At 37.2% G+C, this 25417-nt stretch overlaps 1 protein-coding gene across 4 annotated transcripts; it reads left to right on the top strand.

The window, feature by feature from the left end:
* The first annotated feature begins 2840 nt into the window (after window positions 1–2840).
* On the top strand, window positions 2841–24178 carry LOC137014677 (uncharacterized). 4 transcript variants are annotated; one of them, XM_067379129.1, is made up of 12 exons: window positions 2841–2923; window positions 3042–3756; window positions 7017–7162; window positions 12016–12144; window positions 13086–13220; window positions 13407–13431; window positions 14486–14536; window positions 14695–14782; window positions 21160–21549; window positions 22408–22440; window positions 22567–22605; window positions 22721–22762. In XM_067379129.1, exons 3-9 carry the CDS (start codon window positions 7037–7039, stop codon window positions 21173–21175), a joined length of 570 nt encoding a protein of 189 aa, XP_067235230.1. In that variant the 5' UTR covers window positions 2841–2923; window positions 3042–3756; window positions 7017–7036; the 3' UTR covers window positions 21176–21549; window positions 22408–22440; window positions 22567–22605; window positions 22721–22762. The 4 variants fall into 4 exon arrangements, with proteins under 4 accessions (XP_067235230.1, XP_067235237.1, XP_067235221.1 ...); XM_067379136.1 differs by lacking the exons at window positions 22408–22440; window positions 22567–22605; window positions 22721–22762 and having other exon boundaries at window positions 21160–21294; window positions 21519–21549; XM_067379120.1 differs by lacking the exons at window positions 21160–21549; window positions 22408–22440; window positions 22567–22605; window positions 22721–22762 and adding an exon at window positions 14983–17926.
* The last annotated feature ends 1239 nt before the right edge of the window (window positions 24179–25417 follow it).

Below are 25417 nucleotides of genomic sequence, written 5' to 3'. Positions count from 1 at the left end.
ATGCTTGCAGAAGCTTACTTAATTCAATGTGAATAATTAATGCTAGTTATAATAATTATATATCTGTCTGATTTATTTAATCTGCTCTCTGCTTTTGTTTTTTGGCTTGTGTTTAATCTTACACGCTTTTTTGTTTGTTTGTTTGTTTGTTTGTGATTTTATGTGTAATAGTAAAAGTACTACTACTACTGCTAATAATAATAATAAATGAACGAATGAATAAATAAAAAGTGCATTTACTCCTTCACTGCTTCAGGAACCACCCACTCCCGCTTGGAAATCAATCAAATGTTTAAAAATCCCAGGATGTCTTTCGAAAACAGTAGGGGTGTAACCCCGACATCCTGGCCACATTTGCCCATTGGCCTCTGTCCATCATGGCCTCCTAATCATCCCCATATTCTGACTGGCTTCATCACTCCTTCTCCTCTCCACCAATCAGCTGCTGTGTGAAGGGCGTTCTGGCTCAATATGGCTGCCGTCACATCATCCAGGTGATGCTGCACATTGGTGGTGGTTGAGGAGATTCCCCTTCAACATGTAAAGTGTTTTGAGTGTTCAGAAAAGTGCTATATAAATGTAACAAATTATTATTATTATTATTACTATTAACATTAGGAGTCATGCAAACATTACTGTAAGTGCTGAATGAATAATGTGTGGTCAGGTTTCACCTTTCATTTGTCACTCTCACTATGAAACTCACTGGATCTTTTATCAGCTCATTTCTGCCCCCAGGAGCACAGTGATGGAAACTACAAACAACAACATCAAAACATTACTATTATTAACTATTATTATTCACATTTCTGTGTTTTTATCATAAACATAGAATAAGCTGTTTTCACAATATGAGGGATTGAGGTACAGATTATGAGTTAATTACAATTTTAGGGTGGCTGTAGGCTAAAAAAGGCCTTGCAATTAATATGATTATTGCCAAGCAAATTCATAATGTGCATAGGCTACTACATTTAGTGTTTTAATTTACATTTATGTTTTTTGCTGTTCTGAACTGCATGTATATGCATACTATGTATGAGTATTATGAAATTAAAATTGTCATAAGAAATTGTGTTTCAACTTTAGAGAACTAGAGAGTTACAGACATGAGTGTGTCATTTTGGCAGGAGTGTGTTTTAGCAGCACAGCAGTGATGCCTGATTGGGTGGTTTTGATTGTGCAGGTCAAAATCTGAACTGCTCTACTGGAAGTGGTTTGTGTGCAGATTCCAGAAAGATCTGGAAAAATACTACAATAAAACATTTGAGGGAAGCGGCAAGATCCCATATGGATGGAGAAGATACTCAAAACAGGACACTATTGAGAGTTTGGATCAATACATGTAATGGAGCAGATGAAGAATGAGACTCTTGCGTCTCCTCTCAGATTCAGATCACAGTCAGAAATGAGTTTCTCTGACATTCATCAGTGAATCTGAGCTCATCTACACCTCAGAAGATCAGAGCTTCATCAAATACACCAGAAGAGATTCAGTTCCTCATACAAGTGTCTGTCAGATGATCAAAACAACATATTTCTGAACATATGCCTCATTGATAAAGCTCAAAATGATTGATGTATCTTATAGTTTATTACTAATCTAAACAGCTTAATCTCTATCATGCACTGAAAAAGATCTTTGATAAGGACATTAATGACAGACTGTTGATGAAATATGATTGAAGTGTGTGTTTGTTAAAGCTCAGTGCTGGAATCAGACGATGGAGGAAAGTGTGAGAAATAAACAGATGTGTGAATCAAATCTCTCAGACCTGTCAATCTGATTCATATTGATTCATATTCATATGATTCACTCCACACAAATACTATCAACATCATGAATTTATTGACCTTGTCAAGTGTCCTTTCACACTTGATTAATATTTACTCGTATTATGAGAAACTTTGATTTGACTTTAGAAACCTGAAGATCTCTATAGCAGATTTTCATTCTCTGACAGTATTTCAGTCTTTAATAATAATAATTTCTGACTGACACTGAGACACACAGATCTCTGTGAAGCTGCTTTGAGATATGAAGCAGTCGATCAAGTTCCCATTATTGAGTAAATGGATTTCCACGGACACATCTGCTCCTCCTTCAGCGTCTCCTCATAACCTCTTCCAGCGCTGGTTTTCAGCAGGCGTTTCGTTCCTCCTGCTGCTGTTACTGTGTCTCCACACAGAAGAACAAATATAATCAAGGTCAGGACATTCATTTATCTGTCTTGCTGCTTCCTCCGACTGTTAAATTGTTGACTGTGGTGACGGGACAGTGTTACAGCCCTGCCCCTTTTTCCTTTGATTTTTTTTCTGTTGTGAGATTGCAGGGACAGAGGCTCCTCCTTGATGGGCGGGACTCCAGTGCTGATCATGGGCTGCACCTGTGGCACTCCTATTTAAGAGGCTCATGGATTTGAGCTCACTCTCTCATTTTTGTTTTTGTGTCTTTGTTTGAAGAGTGGGTTGATACTTTAGTGTTCTCATTTGTTTCCTCAACTCCACAAACCCCATTCCCAACAGTTATTTGATTTGTTGTTTCTTTTATTATTCTTTAACATTTTGACCCTAGACATTATTTGATTAACTTGAAATAAACTTATTTTTTCTTTATTGAAACCTATTTTGTTAAGTGTCCTCTTTATGTTGTGACTTTGAGCCGGGTCATAACAGACAGTCTTCCTGAAAATGTCAGACTCTGACTGCAGAGGAACCTCTCTTCTGGTGGATTGATTTGGGGATTTACACAGATATCCTCAGTCAAGTTTCTCCAGTTTCTCAGTCCTGGTGTGTGTTGATGTTGTTTTCTGAGTGTCCAGCAGGAGGCGCCAGATATCATTATATTGAGATTTTTAGTGTCAGTGATTCGATCACGTGGAACCGAAAGTGAAAGTACATCTGAACAGCAGCTCCACTCCTGGTGAGATCATATTTCCTCTGTTTTATGCACTTACGTTTCTTTTTAGATCAAATAAATCATTAAGTAGAGGCTTGGTTTAGTTTTTATGTTCTGAATGTGTTTGTTTTCATCTTTATAGGCTCGTCGTGGTCAGATTCAGTGAAAATGGCCGTGAGATGTGAAACACTTATGCGATCCGCTCCAGTCCAGATGATCCAGCGATCCGGATTCTTCTGATGGACAGAAACGCTCATCTGCAAACACTGTACTGGGAGAAAATGGATTTATTATGATGAACAATCGTGAAGCTGGCGTATCTTAGGACTGATTCTGATCTAATGTACTCGACTCCGGAACCGATGCTTGTGGATCGAGTCACTGATGAAGATGAAAGAAAACTGCACCTCACACTTTGAAACTCCTGATCTTCAATGGGATTGAGTAGCAGAGGAACAGAAGGACCAGAACTTTCACAGTAATCGGTTCGACACCTTACACTGAATGTAACGGGACTGGAATATAGTGGACTGGACCGAGGAGGCGCTCGATCTCTGCTTGTGTTCATTATACAGGATCATGTCAGACACACACCTGGAGAACATCTGGAAGTTGCCGTGGCGAGCTGAAATGGCATATTTCATTATGAACCTGCGAACTGGTAGACAACAATGGCCTCCGCGTGCGCGTGATCGTGAGGCATTCTGCTTTCAGAAGTGTGCGTCCTCGATGCGCGCGTCCGCGGAACCTGAAGCGGGATGAAAGCGGCGTTACGTCACACGTCTGGGATAAATGGCTCGTGCAAAAACAGACAGACAGGATTCCTGCACTTACTTTGAGGGAGGACCCGATTTAAGGTATGAAATATATATTTTTTTTAAATACATTTAATTACGGTTGACCGTGAACCGTTTTTTGTAAGTTTTTTATGATTAGCATGGTTATAGTTATTAATTTGAATCAATTTTTTTTATTATTATTATTATCTGGGGAGGATTTAGGCTGATGAATGAGGAATTTCAGAAAGGACAAACATAACAGAAATAGAAACTTCACTTGTCAGTTTAATCTAATGAAAGTATAACTAAAAAAAATGTTTTTATCGTTGCTGTTTGAATGACGATTCAACTTCAGACACATAACTGTAAAAATACGATCACAATAAGCGATGAAATAGAAAAAAAATGAACTAACATTTAAGAAACAGAGCTAACATAGACAGAATTACAGTAAAATATGTCGAGTTTAAATCTTGAAGAAGTATGATTAGTTTAAGACCCCAAAACAACGAGTGTATGAGTGAATTTATTAGTCAAGAGTGCGTTTTTATTTTGATGAAAATCGCCGCCTCCCTTTGCGCGCTCCCGCTACTACGACTCTCTTCTGCTGCTATCTTTCTATAAAGGCAGGAACACACCAAGCCGATGGTCGGCCGTCGGGCAGTTTTTCTTCGTCGGCCGACTAAGTTTTCTCAGTGTGTTCCGCACCGTCGGCTGAAGTTGGTCCTCGTCGGCTTTTTTTCGGCCGATTCGACATGTTGAATCGGCGTTGGAGCTCGTCGGTCCGTCGGGCCATCTGATCATTCTGATTGGCTGTTCAGCTACTGTTCGGAAAGGCGTTTCATCTCACGCAGGCGCAGAACTGACGTGCTGCTTGGCCGTCGGCTGTTTAGCGTCGGTTTGGTGTGTCAGGGCAACTTTGGACACTTTAGTCCACTGAGACACTCTTGGGCCATGATAGACCTCAAGAAGGGTTTTTACTTATTACAACACAGAGAAATATGAGAATGGAATGCCTAAAATAGTCTAACAGACAACAAAGGCAACAAAATAAAGGCTGCATATTGCAATTTATTTAGATTTTAACCAGCAAGCTAGTTAATCCAATTAACATACTTCATTTCCATTTTGTGCATACAGTGGAAAATGGCATACTTAAATTATTTTAATTCATGAATGCTAGATTATAGTCCTAGTCATGGTCTCTTTCAAAAGACATTTAGGGCACTTTTTGGTGAATTAAAAGCAAGCAGTGATGTACCTGACATTAAAACAACATTACAGAAACTTACATTTATTTTGAAGAAAATAAAGTCAAATTAAATAAGCAGTTAACTCAAGCAAAATCGTTCACAGTGTCAGTGTTTCAATTTAAGATCTTTAAAAAAAAAAAAAACTATTTTTAAAATACTGTATAAACATCACTGGCAATTTTATTTTATTCTAACATTTTAATCAGTTCGATAATCGATCAGTACTAAAATTTTTAATTGTCAGTATTTGCTTAATATATGAGTGTAGGAGCACACGATAGTCACAAGAGGGCGAGAAAAAATAAACTTGTGTGGCGCACCCCAGTCTTTTTTGACCCTAGTCATTTTGTGCCCTAATAGGCAACTGCCTATGTCGCCTATGCCACAGGCCGGTGTGGTGCCGAATTCCTACCCTGAATTCCCTACTTCCTCAATTTATTACCCCCCTAGTATTGGTAGGTTTAGGATTAGCTGTGGGGAGGGGTTAGGAATAGGGGTGGGGTTAGGATGAGGCAATCAGATAGCGACTTAAACGAGGGAGGTAATAATTTGGCAGGGAGTCAAAATTCGGCACAACACCTGCCCTAAGCAGCTTTACAGAAAAAAACATTGCAGAACTAATGTCTTATTTTTCATGAGGTCCTCCTTGATCAGTTATTTCAAGATTTATTGAAGAATAAGAGCCTGGTTTCTGCAAAGATGTTCTTTCTCTTCTTATATTTTTCACTAAATGTTAAAGATAAAGGTATTGATAAAGTTGATTTTGTAAAGCGCTTTATTCAATCCTGCCAGACATCTATCAGTTCATCCAGCAGTGTGTTGTTCCCCGATAACAACCGCTGAAAACAGATAACACAGGCTCATCCGGGTAACTGAAGTCAGCAGTGCTATATGCCTGATAGGTGTTCTTCATCAAAGTTCTGTGTTAGGTGAGCTAATAAAATATTAAAACTCTGTCAAATCCATATTTTGTGTTCAGTTTTTTAATTATGTCATCCAGTAGTGTCGTGGATCTCTCTCTCTCGTTTCATACAAAAGCAGCTGCTGACATTTTGCACTATTGTTTTGTACACTGTTGGATTATAAGAAAACAAACAGGTTCGATTTCAGGTATGATTTTTAAAATGTTTAATCTCAGATCAATATCTCTTATCCCCATAACTATTCATGTGGTGAAATGTTGTTTAATAAGTGGTGTGACTGTACCGTCTCCGTTAAATGTCCATCTAATTTGAACTTGCCGCACTAGCAACTGCTCTCTCCGCGGAAGCTTTGCGTTTAAAGAGCTAATAAAATATTTAGACTCAGATCAGAATTTCGTGTCTAATTATTTACTCATGTGGCAAGTAGCCGTGTAATTATTGGGATAATGTACATCCAGCCGGTTGTTATTGCAGAATAAACCCCCTTCAGGCTGATGCAAGTCCTGATCCCCCTGAGGAGTTTATTCTGAGATAACAATTGGCTGGATGTACATTATCCCTTACTGCTACAGTCTTCTTGATGTAGTTAATCCACTTAAAGGTTTAGTTCACTTGAAAATTAATGAAAATTAGCCCAAGCTTTACTCGCCCTCAAGCCATCCTAGGTGTATATGACTTTTTTGATGAACAGAATCTGAGATATATTAATAAATATCCTGACGCATCCAAGCTTTATAATGGCAGTGAGTGTGACCAACGAGTATGAGCTGAAGAAAGTGTCTCCATCCACATTCATACATCATAAATGTGCTCCACACGGCTCCGGGGGTTAATAAAGGACTTCTGAAGCGAAGCGATGAGTTTGTGTAAAAAAATATTATGAAGTAAAATATCTAGCGTCTGCTAGACCGCCTTCAAGATGAGTTTTCTGCTCGTATAGCATACTGTGTCTGTGTCCACTGAAAATTGGATCAGCTTGGACAAAGAATTTTTGCACATTGCAGTCGATGCCCCAAATGTCAATGTAATGATAAATTATAGAAGGTGATTCTCTTAACATTTTCACTGTTAAATTACCCTTTCCAGAAATGTTTATTCCGAGAAAACCCTTGTAATGCAATAGAAATATAATGTAGTAATTTGTTCTGTTATTTTAAAACAGGTTCTTCATTGAGTTCAAAGATGCACAACATCAACATGACGTGTGGAGAGATTCAGTCCTCAGTGGGGTTTGTGTTCGTGATTCTGCCTGTGATTCTGAATCAAACAGTCAATGATCCTGACTGTGAGCAGAGCTGGTATACAGAGGTGACTGTTACACACACACACACACACACACACACACCAACACCAGGCCCAGCACCGAGGGAGGGATGGATCGAGGTTGTTCTTTAACTTCCTTTTCTAAGTGCATTTCACACAAACTCTAAGCGTGTGCAAAAGCGGGGATATATAGCAGCAAATCAAACTTAATTGGACCCACTTTATATTAAGTGACCTTAACTACTGTGTACTTACATTAAAATTAATCATTTGATACAATGCACTTATTATGTACATACATGTTTTTACATTGTACTTATATTTTAAAACACCTGCATGTAATTACATCTGTAATTAATTTCTGTAATTACATTTATAATTACACTGTTGACCCATCCCTTAACCCTTACTCCTACCCTTAAACCTAGCCATACCACCAAACCTGTCCCTAACCTTACCCGTACCCCACCTCAATAGCAGCAAAAGTGTTTTGCAATTGAATATGAACCCAATAAGTACATTGTACTTATTTTTGATGTAAGTACATAGTAGTTAAGGCCACTTAATTAATGAAACAGAAGATCAGAGGGCCAGGCCAACAACTCCAGCAGGGCAGAGAGAGCGAGTCAGTCCAGGCAGAGTTCGCTATATCGGAGTCAGTCAGAACAGCAAACAGTCCAAAGGTGAGAGCAGGTGCGGAGAGAGAGAGAGAGAGACCGAGAGATCAATGAGCAATCCAGGACCATAGACAGTGCAGAGAGAGTCAAACCAAGAAGAAATCCATATATGCCGAAAGGAGATGCGTGAAAGTTTAAGGCAGTAATTTGGCAAGCACAGCACAAGACACTGATATATGTGAAAAATCAAAACAAGACTTTATTGAACTACTCTAATACACACAAACTAATCTAACGAGTTGATCGAGTCAATGAAGTTCAGTGAAGGTTCTTGCAGGGAAGTTGATGGGTTTTAGTGAGCTCTTGAAGAGGTCTCATGTGCAGGCAGGATGATGGTCGGTCCGCACAAGTCAAGGCAATGCTAAAATGCATGACATTTGTTTTTAAACAGGTCTGTTAGCTCCACCCTTCCGAGTGTTTTAACCAATCAGATATGGTTTGGTAAGAACTTTGGTGGTCTGAGTGTGACTGGTTAAACGTGGTTTCAAATGTGAATCTACGTCACCGTTGATTTAGTGACTGTCACTCTTAATGTGTATTATTGAGGACAACATTCTCCAAAACTATGATTTAATAGACATTATCAAGGACTTTCACAGTCAATGTTGATGCTGGGAAATCTGAGGATAGTATTTTTCTGAAGAACAGTGAGCAGTTTAACTCACTCATGAACACTCATAACAAAACAGTTTGTCACAATAACAACATCAGTTTACGTCATTCACAGATATCACTTCCCTTTCCTGCAGCTCTGCGAATGTGTGTGTTCAATAAAGACAATATGATTATGATTGTGTGACTTTGATCAGATGACATTTCCTGACAATTAATGCAGAAAACCAGTGAATTCCAAAGATCATCACAATATTAAGCATAACTCTCAGTTTTTATGGGTATAAATAGCAACACCTATAATAGCAGACAGAGCACAATACCTTGCTAACCGTTTAGCCCTTTTTTGGGCATCCCAAGCTGTTGAAGCCCCTTTACTACCAGCCTGTGTGTATGTCCTAAGCTGCCAAATATGAAAACAAGAAATCAAGCCCGATAACCTATCTCTGAAATGATGTTTAAAAGTGGTTGGTATTCAACAGCTTTACTCATAAAGGCTTCCTCCATACTGGAGTCAAAAGTGCAAGCAACCTCCGAAATGAACACTTCTCTAGACTCCTCATTAACCACAACAACATCAGGTGTATTAGCCGACAGATGTGAGAAAGTTTCAAAGTTACTATTGCAATACTGAAACATATATAGTTTGTTCATCCTTCGCTAACTATCAGTAGAGCTGGTGAATGATGGTGTAAAGCCCAAGTATACTTTACAAATGCTGATACTATACAAAGTATAAGCCCAATTTTTGAGACCGCAAGTGACTCGAGCGCTTGAAAATCCACTAGACAGCGCTCACGTTTAATATAAAGGCTACTTTGTTAGGCTCGCGCGCCCAACTGTGCGCGAGATGGAGCGGAATTATTTTTACACATCTGTCCTGATACAGCTTTGTTTAATTTGATCTTCTTGATTAAAAACTCCAGCACATGGTGGAGTTGACCAATGACGTTCTTTAAAGTTGCTTCTGATAAAATAAATTGAGAAATAATGTGTCGGACGTGTCGGATTCTGCAGTCGAGCGCAGTTGCTCTCCACCGACTGCGCTGACCAAAAGCACGATGGGAAACAACTTGATGACGACACAGCTTAAAGCTTATTGGTTTAAACAACCGTGATGTATTGATCTGATTTAAAATGTTTAATTTTAAAACTCTAATATCATGTTTTTATGTGTAAAAATAATGTGTGAATATTCCCAAACTCTCTGACACAGTGATCTCTCTATGGGTTATGCGAACGTTGTCATTTATAAAAATATATATATAAAAACATGTCTATAATTAAAGTAAAAATGATTGATACACACATATTTCGAATGGAAATAAATAACAAGTACTTTGGGTGTATTGTTCATTATGTTTATTTTCATATAAAAGCAACAGAACTTAAATTACATCCAGTTTATCAGCAACACAGCGCACGAGTGTGAATCCCGCGATATCCGCCTTTGATCTCGCAGGTGTCTGATGCACTACGAGAACGGAGAATTGTCCGTCTTGCCTGCACTTTTTTCACTCCTCCCCTAACTGCAGCCGCCTACTCTCGGCTGAACTTCAGGCGAGGCCAGGCGCATCTCAAACAAGCCTAGTGTAAAGTGAAAGCACAACACGATCACAGTCACACACAGCGCTCCTCTCTTCTCATTGGCTATCAGTTTATTACGTTGTTTCTCGTGTGTCTCTTCTCATTGGCTATCAGCTTATTACGCAATGTTTCTCGTGTGTTTGGGTTCCCCTCTCTTTGCCCATATTGGCTCATATACCAAACAAGCGGTGCAAGAGGAATTTCTTTCTGCTCTTATCAACTTTGTCCCAGCAGTTCGCTTAAGGTATGACACATGTTCAGTAGCTGATATCCGTTTTAATAGGCAACAGTTTCATTGTCAACTGTTTTATGACTTGTTATATTGTCAAATGATTATATTCCTGAAGTTCACGTGTAAAATGTTTTCGTGTGCCTTCTTTGACTCGATGCGGCTCTGATTATGCGCAATATTTAACTCCTCTGTCAGAAAATCATGGTTTTTATTAGAGTAGCCTAATATATGTGTCAGTATTTTTGTCTGCTGTAAACCAGGATCTGTAGATCTGTCCTTAAAATAATGACTTTAAATTTTTTAAAGCGCGAAGGACGTAAAAGTCTAAAATATCTTAAATGGTTCAAAACGTTTGTAATTTCCGTCTCCTCTCAAACAATTCATAATCTCGTGGTTTCGTGCAAATAAAATTGTATTATTTACATCAACGTCTGGGCACAATATGCTTTACATTAAACGAAACGTATACACACTTTTATGCAAAAATGTTTTTTAAGTAGCCTAAGTTTTTTTTTTTATTGTGATTTTTTTTTTTTTTAAATTGGGATCGGCAGATAGCCTACCCGTGCCAACACTGTGAAAGGGTTAACTCTCAGCGCTTTACCCGTGTGTGTGTGTGTGTGTGTGTGTGTGTGTGTGCAGCGTAAACTTTCGATTTACTTCAACCAATCACAGTGAAGTGTGTTCGCAGATTGTGTTTATGCGTTTCATTTCAAGCAGACGTCATAGAGCATATCATTTCCAGAAATGCTACGTAATTGTTGGACTTGATCCAGCGCTGCACATACTGATCGGTGTATGACATCAAAGTACCGCGAGAGCAAAAGCATATGGAGCGTCTGTTCTGTAATCACTCTCGCGGTACTTTGATGTCATACTACGATCGGTCTGTGCAGCGGCGCTTTAGGTCTCCCCTGTGCCAAAATGAAAACACGAGCTGAAGTCCAGCGTGTTTCCGGAAGAAAATATTTCAGTTTTCTGCTTTCATCACTTATTTTGACTAAGGATCCATCGATTCAGTCTATTCAAATGGTGATACGATAGTCATGAAGTTATAAAGTTTTAGTAAAGTTATAACTTTAATATAAGTTTTTGCACTTTTATGCTCAGCATTAGTTTTTCACACTTTGATAGTTTTGCGCCATAAAGGATAGGATATTACAAGACTTAAAAATGGTTTAAATGGATTATGATATTTGGAAGTTAGTATGTAAATATTGTAATAACGGTGTGAATAAATAAATCGAGTTTCAGTCAGTCTGAGATCTGAGCTGATTTACTCACACATTGTTTTTCTGAAACATTTTACATTTTAACATCCTCGTTTCCTCCCAAACTAATTTTTATACTTTTTCAATTTTTTTTTTTTTTTTTTTTTTTTTTGCTGACTATTATGAAGGTTCTGTTTAGAATAATTAAGGTTTACTCATTTGTAGCACAAATGGATTTGTATTTTTATTGTTTGTTTGTTGTTGTTGTTGTTAAAGTTGTCCAGATTTTGCAGTAGAGATCTATACTTTCACTTTCATTATTTCATAGTTACAGCGCCCTCTTGTGTCAAACATATAAACGTACTTTAATCTAAAATGTGATGCTTTGTAAGGAAAAGATTAAAATTGAGGTTATTTGTTGAAAACATCATATTTTAAGAGTTATTTTCACTGGTTTAAATGGACATCACTACAGCTTTTCCACATTTGTGTAAATGTTTGTTCTTCAACACGTCATTCAATGTTAATATACTGCAGTCATTTGGTTCTTTGTTTAAAACATTTATCTTCTGTTTTCAGCACTGGAACATGAACACAATCAATAAAACATGTGGAGAGATTCAGACTGAAGAAGGGTTTGAATACAGACTTCTGTCTAATATACTGAATCAAACCAGTGATGACTGTGAGCAGAGCTGGTATTCAAAGGTGAGTGTGTGTTTCTGTCCTCAAACTACACCATGACACACACATATACTTGTATATGTGGTTTACAGGGACTCTCCATAGGCGTAATGGTTTTTATACTGTAAAAACTGTACATTATATCTCCCTACACAACCCCTAAACCTATCCATCACAGGAAAATGTATGCGTTTTTGAATTTCAAAACACTCTTTAGTATGTTTTTTGATACAGGAACTGTCCTCATAAACCATGTTTACGTGCTGACGTGAATCACAGAGTGCTGATATTTGATATTGTGATACAACATTTTTTTTTAGTGTGTTATCACTGTATTCTGTGTAGAGCATTATGACAGAGAGATCACCTGAGCGAGAATTTCCTGCATCTGATAAAAAAATCCTGCTTCAAGTCAATATCCATAATATCCATTACAAAAATCAGTTGGAAATCCGCAAAAGAATTTATCTTTGTCCTTTTAACAGTTAAGGGGATTTCACACAGCGCTAAAACAACTTCCTTGTTTAGTGTTATGACATTCGGTAATGGTGCTGGATTCGTTGGTTTTGCTATAACCACGTGATCTGCCTAAAAAATACTCTTAAAACTACATTCGTTATTTGCAAAAATATGGTGGATTTGCTCGACCGCCATGAGAGTCGCTGCAAGCGGAGTGACACAAACGCTGAAACGGTTCCAGTGCTAATAATAAAGTATTGTACAGCTGGAGACGGCTCTCAGCCAATCAGATTCAATGAGTGGGTTTATGGATAGTGTAGTGAAGGAGCATAGTATATCGAGTCATCATTTAGTCTCATATAAAACATCTTGTTTTTGTGCGGCCTAACTAATTTTACTATCTTTGTAAGGACATTCATTTCTAACCAAAACATTTCTGTCCTTAGACTACACCATCATACTCACTCAGATACATTACTTGATCCTCTTGTGTTTGATTTCTCCAGGACGGGCGTCTGTTAGCAGATCCATCAGATCCACACAAACTGATGTATCCTGTGACGTCTGTAAAATCTGATCGACTCGTCACATCTTACTGTGTGGATGAACTTCATCATGAGATTCAGTGTCATTTTAAAAGAGTAAATCAACTCAATCTCTCTCAACATTCATCTGTTTTCATATTTAAACACAGAAATGATGATCATGTTCTTTTGATTTAATTATGAATCATTAGAGCTGCAGTTCAACATGAACACAAACTCACACAGTAATGAATCCTTCATGAACACTAAACACTGCTCTGATGATTCTTTCTTTCATTTCAGATCACACATGAGACCGTGTTCAGAGGTGAGAGAGACCAAGAGAATCTTACTGTTTTTGGTCCATTAAAATTAAAGTCTTAAGAGGTTTGGAGTGACATGAAGGAGAGGAAATGATGACTGATATTCACTTCTGATACACTTCAAACACATTCATTACTGTGAGAATCTGCCTTGACATTATTACAGACATTCATTAAAGAGACACACATATATGTCCTGATTCAGATCAGACTCTGTGTTGAAGTGAATCTGTCCTGATTCAGATCAAACTCAGTTGAAGTGAATCTGTCCTGATTCAGATCAAACTCTGTGTTGAAATAAATCTGTCCTGATTCAGATCAGACTCTGTGTTGAAGTGAATCTGTCCTGATTCAGATCAAACGCTGTGTTGAAGTGAATCTGTCCTGATTCAGATCAGACTCTGTGTTGAAGTGAATCTGTCCTGATTCAGATCAAACGCTGTGTTGAAGAGAATCTGTCCTGATTCAGATCAGACTCTGTGTTGAAGTGAATCTGTCCTGATTCAGATCAAACTCTGTGTTGAAGTGAATCTGTCCTGATTCAGATCAAACTCTGTGTTGAAGTGAATCTGTCCTGATTCAGATCAGACTCTGTGTTGAAGTGAATCTGACCTGATTCAGATCAAACTCTGTGTTGAAGAGAATCTGTCCTGATTCAGATCAGACTCTGTGTTGAAGTGAATCTGTCCTGATTCAGATCAAACTCTGTGTTGAAGTGAATCTGTCCTGATTCAGATCAAACTCTGTGTTGAAATAAATCTGTCCTGATTCAGATCAAACTCAGTTGAAGTGAATCTGTCCTGATTCAGATCAAACGCTGTGTTGAAGTGAATCCTGATTCAGATCAGACTCTGTGTTGAAGTGAATCTGTCCTGATTCAGATCAAACTCAGTTGAAGTGAATTTGTCCTGATTCAGATCAAACTCTGTGTTGAAATAAATCTGTCCTGATTCAGATCAGACTCTGTGTTGAAGTGAATCTGTCCTGATTCAGATCAGACTCTGTGTTGAAGTGAATCTTCTGTAAGTGAATCATGATGATTATGAATGTGTTTTTCAGTGTTTAATGACACAGACTCCAGCAGCGGATCGACGCAAACTCCAGATTCACGTGAGTTCAGATGATGAAAGATCACATATAAGAAACACCAAAGTTTAGAGAAAGAGAAGAATTTTTTTTTTTAATATATAGTTGATTCATTCAGATGATTGTATTGTGTTGTTGATTGTCTAGATCAGATCTGATTTTATTTTGTATGGCTTGTTTAGATCAGTTCTGGTGGATTTCTGCTCTTTTCTTCATCATGATTGTTCTTCTGCTCTTGATCTGTTTCATGCTGCGTAAAAGGATCTTCAGGTGAGTCACGAGTGATTCATTGTGTTTTGAAATAGTCATGGAAACTAGATTATGAGTCTGACTTTATAAGTGAAAATATTATTTATCATTTTACTTTATCAAACCATGGAATATCTGACATGAAGTCATATTTAATGAAGAAATCAGTGTAGAAAATATTTGAATATAACAGTATATAATCAGATTCAATCTGTTTTCAGCTGTGTTTCGAGAGCAGTGACACGAATCATTTACAGTCAATCACATTTAAACCACTTTTTCACTCATTCTCATTTACCCATTTATACTATTTATATATTTTGTATTGTTACATTTCTTGCTCTTGTAATGCTTTGTAAGTTGTCTAACTGTAACGAAGGCGGGACTCAGAGTAAGATCCACATGCAAAGCTTTATTAAATGTTGAGCGTGGTCGTACAGGCATGGTCAGACGGGGCGAACAGGAACATCAGAGACAGGCAGAATCGTAGTCAGAGAACAGGCAGAGGTCAAAAGGCAGGCAGCTAACAATCACAGAACTGTAGAACCAGACAGGGATCAGCAACAGGAACCGGAACCGGAACAGACAGGGAAACAGAAACAACGCTTGGAGATGTCACACAGGGAAAACAAGACCTAGCAGTGAGGTGATGTGTGTAAGAGTCTTTTATAGTCCTGGTAATGAGCTGCAGCTGGGTGTGGTGATTAGTGATTAGTGTTAAGTGTGTGCAGGTGAGTGGCAGAGAGGATGATGGGAGATGTAGTCTGGGAACTGACAGGAACAGACGGTGATCATGACACTAACCTTGTGATTTTCCTTGTCTTCGTGAATGAGATGAAGGAGATCGTCTCCCTCTTTAGGATTTTATAAGATGAACCGTTATGAATTTTGTAATCATTCTTGCTGTACATTATGCTGATCAGATGAAGTCTGAGCAATAAACTATGCTCATTTTTATCATCTCGTCGTCTCCTGCTTCCTATGTGAATTACAAGTCCGACTCTCTAACCATTGGGCTACAACTGACCCTTAGAGCGAACAGAAAGCGACCTGAGATGAGACGAGAGGAGGTTTTGGTTACCAGACTATTACTAACAGATATTTTAGAATTAGATCTAAAAAAAACAACTCATTTTTTAATGGCACTTTTGTTGCTACTTGGGTACATGCAGATTAAAATAATGTTTTTGTTTGCGTTCCTGAAATTATTTCACTTTCATATTTTGACTTTGAACAGTCATCGTTCAATGCATTCTGATCACTTGGTGAAACAAACACTGGTTTCTCTCCACAGTGAAATTGAGTGAAATATTGAAAAATGCAGAGTCTGTAACCTACGGCACACGCACCAATGTTAGTCAAAGAGAGCGTTAGTTATGAGTCTGATTATTCACACAGTAAACCACAGTGACGCAAACACACACACACACACACACACACACACACTGAGGATACAATAGGGTCAATCTCTGAATCTGTTATTCAGAGTCTGATTAAAACCTGAAAATACCCTGAAAACCTCAAAAACTGTTTTCCAGATTTTAAGATTCTGCACTGATTGTGTTTCTAAAATAAGCATCTTTGTGATTGATCATGTGCTGCTGTGGAAAAGCATGCAAGTGCTTTGTGTGTGAAAAATAAATGAATTGCTGAAGGTGACTTGTGGCTGCTTTCTTCAGGAAAGAGGAGAATTTGGTCAGCTACAGCAATATTTGTCCAAAAACAATATTGAATCCGTTCCAATCTGCATTCCGATCCGGACACCGCACAGACACTGACAAATGACCTTCTTACTTCTGCTGATACGAGTGTTTGGAACATTTAAGTCCTGCTAGACATCAGTGCTGCTTTTGACACCATATGTCCCATCATCCTCCTTGATAGGTTGTGTGCTTTGTCAGTCATCTCTGGGTTGTGTTTAAATGGTTTAAATATTATCTCTCTGATCGTTTTCAGCATGTTTGCCTGGGAAAAAACAAATGAGTTCAGCAGGGCGTCCCACAGGGGTCAGTACTCGGACCCATTTTGTTTTGCATCTATATGTTGCCTCTTGGTGACATCATTAGAAAGTATGGTCTGGGGTTTCACTGTTACGCTGATAATGAAACGCACGTGAAGTTCACAAAATAAATAACAGAATAGCATCCAAATACATCGCCAATATGGAAACGTTTGGATTCGTGCCGAATAAATTCACTTTAATTGCTTTAGCCTAAATTAATTCATTTAGGCTTGGTTGTACTTACATTTTTAAAATTCTTGTTCTGCTCTGAAAACCGTTAAATTAAAAACAGATTTTTTTGTGGAGAAAAAGGGTAAGTAAAATAGCTGTTTTTAGTGTTTATGTTTGCACATTGTAACATTTTGCTTCATTCACCGGTATTATTTCTGAATTTAATCAAATGTGACACATACATGACTGACTCATATGTTTGTTTGTTTGTTTGTTTGCTCACATGTGTAGCTTTTTTACCATGTAGCAAACTATAGTAGGTTATTTATAAGTTAAAATACTTACTGTTGGTTAATGGTTAACCAGTTACAGTACAGTACACCATACAAAAATCTGTCTTAAAAATAACCCAACCTGCTGGGTTGTTTTATTTAACTCAACTATTGTTTAAAAATTACTGTATTACTTGCTTAAAATGAATCCAAAATAGGTTGGAAATAAACATTTAATAATAAATTGAATAAATAATAGACCATTTGTTATATTGCTTATTAAAAGTAAATATGTGTGGTTTTTAATTTCCACACTTTTTTGGATGCATTTTAAGCCAGCCATATAGTAATATTTTAAATAAATCAGTCTGATTCTGAGTAAAATAAGAGTGAATAAATACATTTATTAAGCATTTCTAATATGTGAGCTTTGAAAAAAAATCCCACCACCATGTCCCTTCAAGAGCTCTGTAATATTTCATGTTAGTTAAAAAAATATATAAATAAAAAAAAGGGAAACGGGGCGGAGGGTCGGGCTGGGTAAATGTTGCTGTGCAGCCACATTTCTAGCTCTTCCTGTGGTCTCGTATGGAAGGCCATTTCAGCATAAAAACGTTCCAGCGTTACTCGTCGTAATTATATTTTTACTAGTAACAATTAAATTAAAGAGCTCTATAATTTAATTTGTACTAGTAACAATTACAATTATAGAGCTCTATAATTCATTTTTTTCTAGTAACAATTATGATTATAGAGCTCTATAATTCATTTTTTACTAACAATTATGATTATAGAGCTCTCTAATTGAATTGTTACTAGTAACAATTACAATTAGAGAGCTCTACAATTCATTTATTACTAGTCATATGTCTCCATTGACTTCCATTCATTTTTAATTATAGAGCTCTCTAATTCAATTCTTACTAGTAACAATTACAATTATAGAGCTCTCTAATTGAATTACAGAGCTCTCTAATTGAATTGTTACTAGTAAGAATTAAGTTACAGAGCTCCATAATTCAGTTCTTACTAGTAACAATTAGAATTAGAGAGCTCTGTATTCGGCGACATATCATTATGCTAATCGTGCCTTATGCATATTCAACTGGGGTCATTGGCGTAACTTTGTTTTACAAAGTGGGTGGGACAAGAATGTGTATGGGGGGGGGGGGGTATGTTGTATTATTATTACAATAATAATAATAATATGATATTAAAATTATAAATGTGTTCAAATATTATAGTTTTCCTACATCTGCTATAATACAATGTCGTTAGTCTCGAGAGTATGTACATTAGTTAATAAATATGACGATCCGCCTCTGATAATTCAATGTCCTGATGGACTAGTGGCAGTTTCTCTGTTTAGGGTGCAAAAGGTTCCCAGTTCTAATCCAACCATGTGTAATAAAAATTTTCTCATTAAAACCAAAGATTTTCATCAGTGATTGTATATCAAGAGCAGGGACACGTTTATATGTATTTTATTTTTTGTGATTTCAACGTATCGAATAGAGAGTCTCCGCAACAGCGATAGATTGAAGTGCTAATCCGTGTGCACGAGCGCTGTGAACCCTGTTGCACGCGCCTCTGATAACAGTGACAACGAGCACTCAACAACATAATTTCAAAAACAACACATCCCAGCGCCAAATCGCCTATTATTAACACAAATTGATAATCAACTAGAGGTGTTTATTTTGTATTAGATATCCGCGATAATCATTCTATTATTGCATAACAATACTAAACACTGTAAATATTTAAAATGAATTTATACTCCTTAATATCAAGTTTGTCAAAACACTTTGGGTGGCTTAGGGCATTTCACCCTATATTATGTCCAGTGACATGGAGTGTTCTTGGCTCTTAGCTTTACCAATATACAAAGGTGAATGAATACAACGACTAAATATAGGCTTTCATCTCAGGCATCATCTTAATTTTGCTTTAATGTGAACATGATTAATATGTTACCCAAGTCTGTAAAATATTTCAGGATACTTTAGAACCACAGGGCTTTTATTTTGAAACGCACTTTTGTAGGCGGGATATCTGCAATCTGTTTTGCATCTCATGAATAGGAGTTTTTACTAGTAATAATACAATTATAGAGCTCTGTAATTAGAATTGTTACTAGTAAGAATTTAATTAAAGAGCTCTCTAATTCAGATTTTTATAGTAACAATTACAATTAGAGAGCTCTATAATTCAGTTTTTACTAGTAACAATTGAATTAGAGAGCTCTCTAGTGGAATTGTAGAGCTCTGCAATTGGATTATTACTAGTAACAATTGAATTACAGAGCTCTGCAATTGAATTCTTACTAGTAATAAATGAATTGTAGAGCTCTCTAATTGGAATTGTTACTAGTAAAAACTGAATTATAGAGCTCTACAATTCAGTTGTTACTAGTAAGAATACAATTGCAGAGCTCTATAATTCAATTAGAGAGCTCTACAATCATAATTGTTACTAGTAAAAATTGAATTATAGAGCTCTATAATTGTAATTGTTACTAGTACAAATTAAATTATAGAGCTCTTTAATTTAATTGTTACTAGTAAAAATATAATTACGACGAGTAACGCTGGAACGTTTTTATGCTGAAACGGCCTTCCATAGTCTCGTGAATCCCCTACCGTGGTTCTCAAATTTTTTCCCAGTGGGCCGCACAATGGTCCAAGTGCAAGTCTCAAGGTCCGCAAATAATTTACATATGACGTCACCAATGCAAACCAATCAGATTTAATGTTATGGTATTAGCAGATAATACTATTATACCAAGATGTTGCACACAATAAATAACAAATTAAAACTAACTTACTGACATTAGCTTTACAATAATTATCAGTAATGCTCAATGAACACACAAACTGTATCACTTTAACTTGCTATTTAACTCATTATGACTCTCTTCAACAGCATCGCAATAGTCACCAAACAATCACATGAATGCCTTAATAAGCAAATGTTACTCAGCTCTTTTTACAAACAACACTGAGCGCACTGTAGGCTAACAATCTCTGACGATATCAAGCATTCTGTCACGTCGCAATCCCTCGCACAGCATCGGATCCGCGAGCGCGCGCAGAGTTGGGCTCATCCAGCCGCGGGTGCGCTGATGCGGTTATTTTTACTGATTTAAAATACATCAAACAAACACATCGAATTCACAGTTCAGTCTTTTGAAATTGTAGGTTTTGCTTGTCAAGTACTTTACTACAGAGCAAACAGGAAGGCCCATCTCTGATTCTTCCATTCTTCTTACCTTTACTGCTGATACTGCGACTCATCTTGTTTGCATGTGTTCCTTCATTTTATCTTCCACATTTAGCTTTTCTCCTTTAATAACAAATTTGACCATTTTGAGGCTTAAATTTACAAAATCAATGGCTACTGTTTGAATTCTTCCTAAGCGCGCACTTGTGTTTGTTTCTTTAACTGAGTGATTGCGTAATTAGCCTACATTGCCTGATATCTGAAAATAATAAATGCTCACCAAAATTATTTTATATGACAGATAAAGCATTATAGCTCATTTCTATTTATTTAATTTACTTTAATTTAAATTTTAAAACAAAAATAAATTGTATGCTATTTATTATTATTATTATTATTATTATTATTATTATTATTATTGTGGTCGGCATAGTGTCACGCCCCTACCGTGTTTCACGCATATGTTTTCACGCCCCTACCGTGTTTCACGCCCCTTAACCTTTCCACCAATCACCGACACCGTTAGTCTGCTCAGACTTCTGCCTTGCCACAGTCTGATCTTGGGACTCCCAACCAACGATGTATGTGAACTCAGGTTTATATTACCCCACGATGTAATATAAACAAGTACACACCATCACACACACACACACACACACACACACACACACACACACACACACACATAAACACACAGATATACATTATTTAATCCTCTTAATTTGGAGCAGGATTGGCGTCTGTTAGCAGATCCATCGAATCCACACAAACTGATGTATCCTGTGACGTCTGTATCATCTGATCGACTCGTCACTTCTCGCTGTGTGAATCTGATTCATGAGATCATCTGTGATTCTGCTGATGGAGTAACTTATCTTGATTTGTCTCTCAACACATTTATATTCTCATATTTAAACCAAACAGAAATTATGATGTTCTTACCTGTACAGATGCATCAGAAACATAAACACAATAAACTTTTACAGCATTAGTCAGTTAAGAAACACACAATAAACTCTTACACCATTAATTGATTAATTCCTAATGAACTTTATTAATTAATCTCTAAGTATTTTTTCTTTCATTACAGACTCATTTCAGTTGTGAGAGCATCTTCAGAGGTGAGTAAAAACATCAGTCTGTCCTGATTCAGATCAAACTCTGTGTTGAAGTGAATCTGTCCTGATTCAGATCAAACTCTGTGTTGAAGTGAATCTGTCCTGATTCAGATCAGACTCTGTGTTGAAGTGAATCTGTCCTGATTCAGATCAAACTCTGTGTTGAAGTGAATCTGTCCTGATTCAGATCAAACTCTGTGTTGGAGTGAATCTGTCCTGCTTCAGATCAAACTCTGTGTTGAAGTGAATCTGTCCTGATTCAGATCAAACTCTGTGTTGGAGTGAATCTGTCCTGCTTCAGATCAAACTCTGTGTTGAAGTGAATCTGTCCTGATTCAGATCAAACTCTGTGTTGGAGTGAATCTGTCCTGCTTCAGATCAAACTCTGTGTTGGAGTGAATCTGACCTGATTCAGATCAAACTCTGTGTTGAAGTGAATCTGTCCTGATTCAGATCAAACTCTGTGTCGAAGTGAATCTGTCCTGCTTCAGATCAAACTCTGTGTTGAAGTGAATCTGTTCTGATTCAGATCAAACTCTGTGTTGAAGTGAATCTGTCCTGATTCAGATCAAACTCTGTGTTGAAGTGAATCTGTCCTGATTCAGATCAAACTCTGTGTTGAAGTGAATCTGTCCTGATTCAGATCAAACTCTGTGTTGAAGTGAATCTGTCCTGATTCAGATCAAACTCTGTGTTGAAGTGAATCTGTCCTGATTCAGATCAAGCTCTGTGTTGAAGTGAATCTGTCCTGCTTCAGATCAAACTCTGTGTTGAAGTGAATCTGTCCTGATTCAGATCAAACTCTGTGTTGAAGTGAATCTTCTGTAAGTGAATCATGATGATTATGAATGTGTTTTTCAGTGAGGAATGAAACTGAAGCGACTCTAAACTCAGGTGAGTTTCAGCTGATAAACAAATTCACTAATAAAGCACTGATTCAGATCTGATTCAGACTCAATCCAGTTTGAATGTGAACAGGCCTTTGTTGTCTGATGTTTGTGATCATTGTGTGTTTTAAAGATGTTCTCGATGAAGTGACTCCGTCTCTCCAGTGCTCAGGTAAAACATCAAGAGCTTTAAACCCTTTAAAATCTAATATTGATTCATCATTGTTATGAATATAATTTCACTGGTTTATGTATTTATGTATTTATTGTCTATATGGCTTGTATAGATCAGTTGTGGTGGATTTCTGTTCTCTTGATATTCCTTCTTCTGGCATTTTTCTGTTTCACGCTGAGGAAAAGGATCTTCAGGTGAGTCCAGAAGCTTTAACTGTGTCAGACAGACTTCAAAATAGATTTTAAAAAGCTCAATTATGATTGATAGAAACCATGACTAACAATGAGTGAAATGATCATTTTATCAGTAGTCATATTTAATGATTATTAAAGATTTTAAGGCAGTGGCTTAAAATCTTAAAAATCTTCCTGAATAAGTACTTTGGTGAATATAATAATATTTAATAATAAGTGTCAATCTGTTCTCAGATGTTTTTCAAAGGCAGTGCCGTCCGTCTGCAATGATTTAGACAAGAGGTGAGTGAATCAAACTGAGAGAAAGACTGAGACTTTTACTGAATCCCACAGACGGATGATGATTTATTCTGATGTGCTTATGATTATGTGTTTCTATCAGGGATCCTGAATCTGACGGGACTCTGATGAAGATCAAATCTGATTCACTGAATCACTCTGAATCTGATGGGACTCTGATGAAGGTCAGGTCTGATTCACTGAATCACTCTGAATCTGCAGGACTCTGATGAAGATCAGGTCTGATTCACTGAATCACTCTGAATCTGACGGAACTCTGATGAAGGTCAAATCTGATTCACTGAATCAATCTGAATCTGACGGGACTCTGATGAAGGTCAAGTCTGATTCACTGAATCACTCTGAATCTGCAGGACTCTGATGAAGATCAGGTCTGATTCACTGAATCACTCTGAATCTGACGGAACTCTGATGAAGGTCAAATCTGATTCACTGAATCAATCTGAATCTGACGGGACTCTGATGAAGGTCAAGTCTGATTCATTGAATCACTCTGAATCTGATGGGACTTTGATGAAGGTCAGGTCTGATTCACTGAATCACTCTGAATCTGATGGGACTCTGATGAAGGTCAGGTCTGATTCACTGAATCACTCTGAATCTGACGGAACTCTGATGAAGGTCAAATCTGATTCACCGAATCAATCTGAATCTGACGGGACTCTGATGAAGGTCAAGTCTGATTCATTGAATCACTCTGAATCTGATGGGACTTTGATGAAGGTCAGGTCTGATTCACTGAATCACTCTGAATCTGATGGGACTCTGATGAAGGTCAGGTCTGATTCACTGAATCACTCTGAATCTGACGGGACTCTGATGAAGGTCAAATCTGATTCACTGAATCAATCTGAATCTGACGGGACTCTGATGAAGGTCAAATCTGATTCACTGAATCACTCTGAATCTGGTTCCTGGCTTTGAATATTTTGTCAAATGTTGCTGAAGTAATTTTTTAGTGATTATTGTTGAAAAATCATGAAATTGTTATTTCTGATCACGCATTGCTAAACAAGCATTCGGTTTTCAATGAATTTATACTCCCCAAAAATGTATACTCCTGGAGATAAAAGACAAAAATAAAAGACTTTAAAAAAACCTCATGAAACAGTATTATTTGTGTCCTAAGAAGATGGAAAATAGCAATAAATTAATTTTCTGACTGCCCTCTTTTTAAGGCATCTGTTTACAAAAAAAAAGTAGGCAGAATATTTTTTACCATTTTTCAGTGTGTTCCAAATTCTATTACTCAATAGCAGTAAGAGTCACAGTGATTCTGACTGCTTATGAACAAACCTCAGAGTGTCCCCTTTCAAAAGATACCAAAACCATGCATATACTGCAAATGGTTCAAGAACAGTAAGCAATTTATTTTGGGTATGCCTTTTTTCAGGCGTTTTAGACAAATTTGACTGGAATGCTAAGGGGTTAACTGACCCACACTGAACTGTGGAAAATCACAATAGTGAAGGATTTCAGGAAGAGTCACCTGATCAAAAATGTACCCTAAAAGATTTCACAAATCAGAAAAGTTATGTTAAGGATGTAGGTAAGGGTTCACTGATAATAAATGTACTATATATGAAAAATGGAAAAAAATAAGAGACCACTTAACATTGATTTCTGAACTTGGAGTGGTCTCTTAATTTTTTCCATAGCTGTATATATACATACAGGGGTTAAATTGGGCCAGGGCTGAGCCCCGGAACATAGGCTTGTGGATTTTTTTGGTTTGAAAGAGAATTTTACTTTCCTGACCAGATAAGTAGCTTGATTAAAATGTCAATAACAACCAAAACACGACAATGATTCATTTAGCTTAAGTGGCGATTGATAGTGGATAGTAATATATCCTAATGTATATTGGTGGTGATAGCCTATTGCGCTGTTGAGGCGCACATAAACTCTTGAGGAGAATTCAAAACAAATGAGCTCGGCTCACACAAAGAAACTCAGTTATCATGTTGCAATAGAAATTGTGGGGGTTTTATAGCTTGCTATTTACGACATATGACAAAGTTAAGCAGCACACGACCGAAAGTGCTGAATTCCTGAATATCACCTCGATATTGACACTAATTTCATAGAACAGTTCAATAAACAAGTTAACATTAGTCACTTATGTTTTAGGTGCAATATTGCCTGTTTTCTGTTCTATTGTAGCAGTGAAAATAGTTCAAAACAAAGCAGAACCAGCGCATCTCGCAGCTACACTCAGCCGTTTCGAATGATTCAGTGTTTTGAGCGAATCGGTTGAGTGAAGATTCAATGGCCCAATCATAAACAACTGCTTCATTCTTGAATGATTCAGCCTT

The sequence above is a fragment of the Chanodichthys erythropterus genome, chromosome 3 (genome assembly GCF_024489055.1).
Source record: "Chanodichthys erythropterus isolate Z2021 chromosome 3, ASM2448905v1, whole genome shotgun sequence".
Classification (NCBI taxonomy): Eukaryota; Metazoa; Chordata; class Actinopteri; order Cypriniformes; family Xenocyprididae; genus Chanodichthys; species Chanodichthys erythropterus.
Note: the sequence above shows the minus strand (reverse complement) of the source record. Positions and strands in the feature narration are given on the sequence as shown.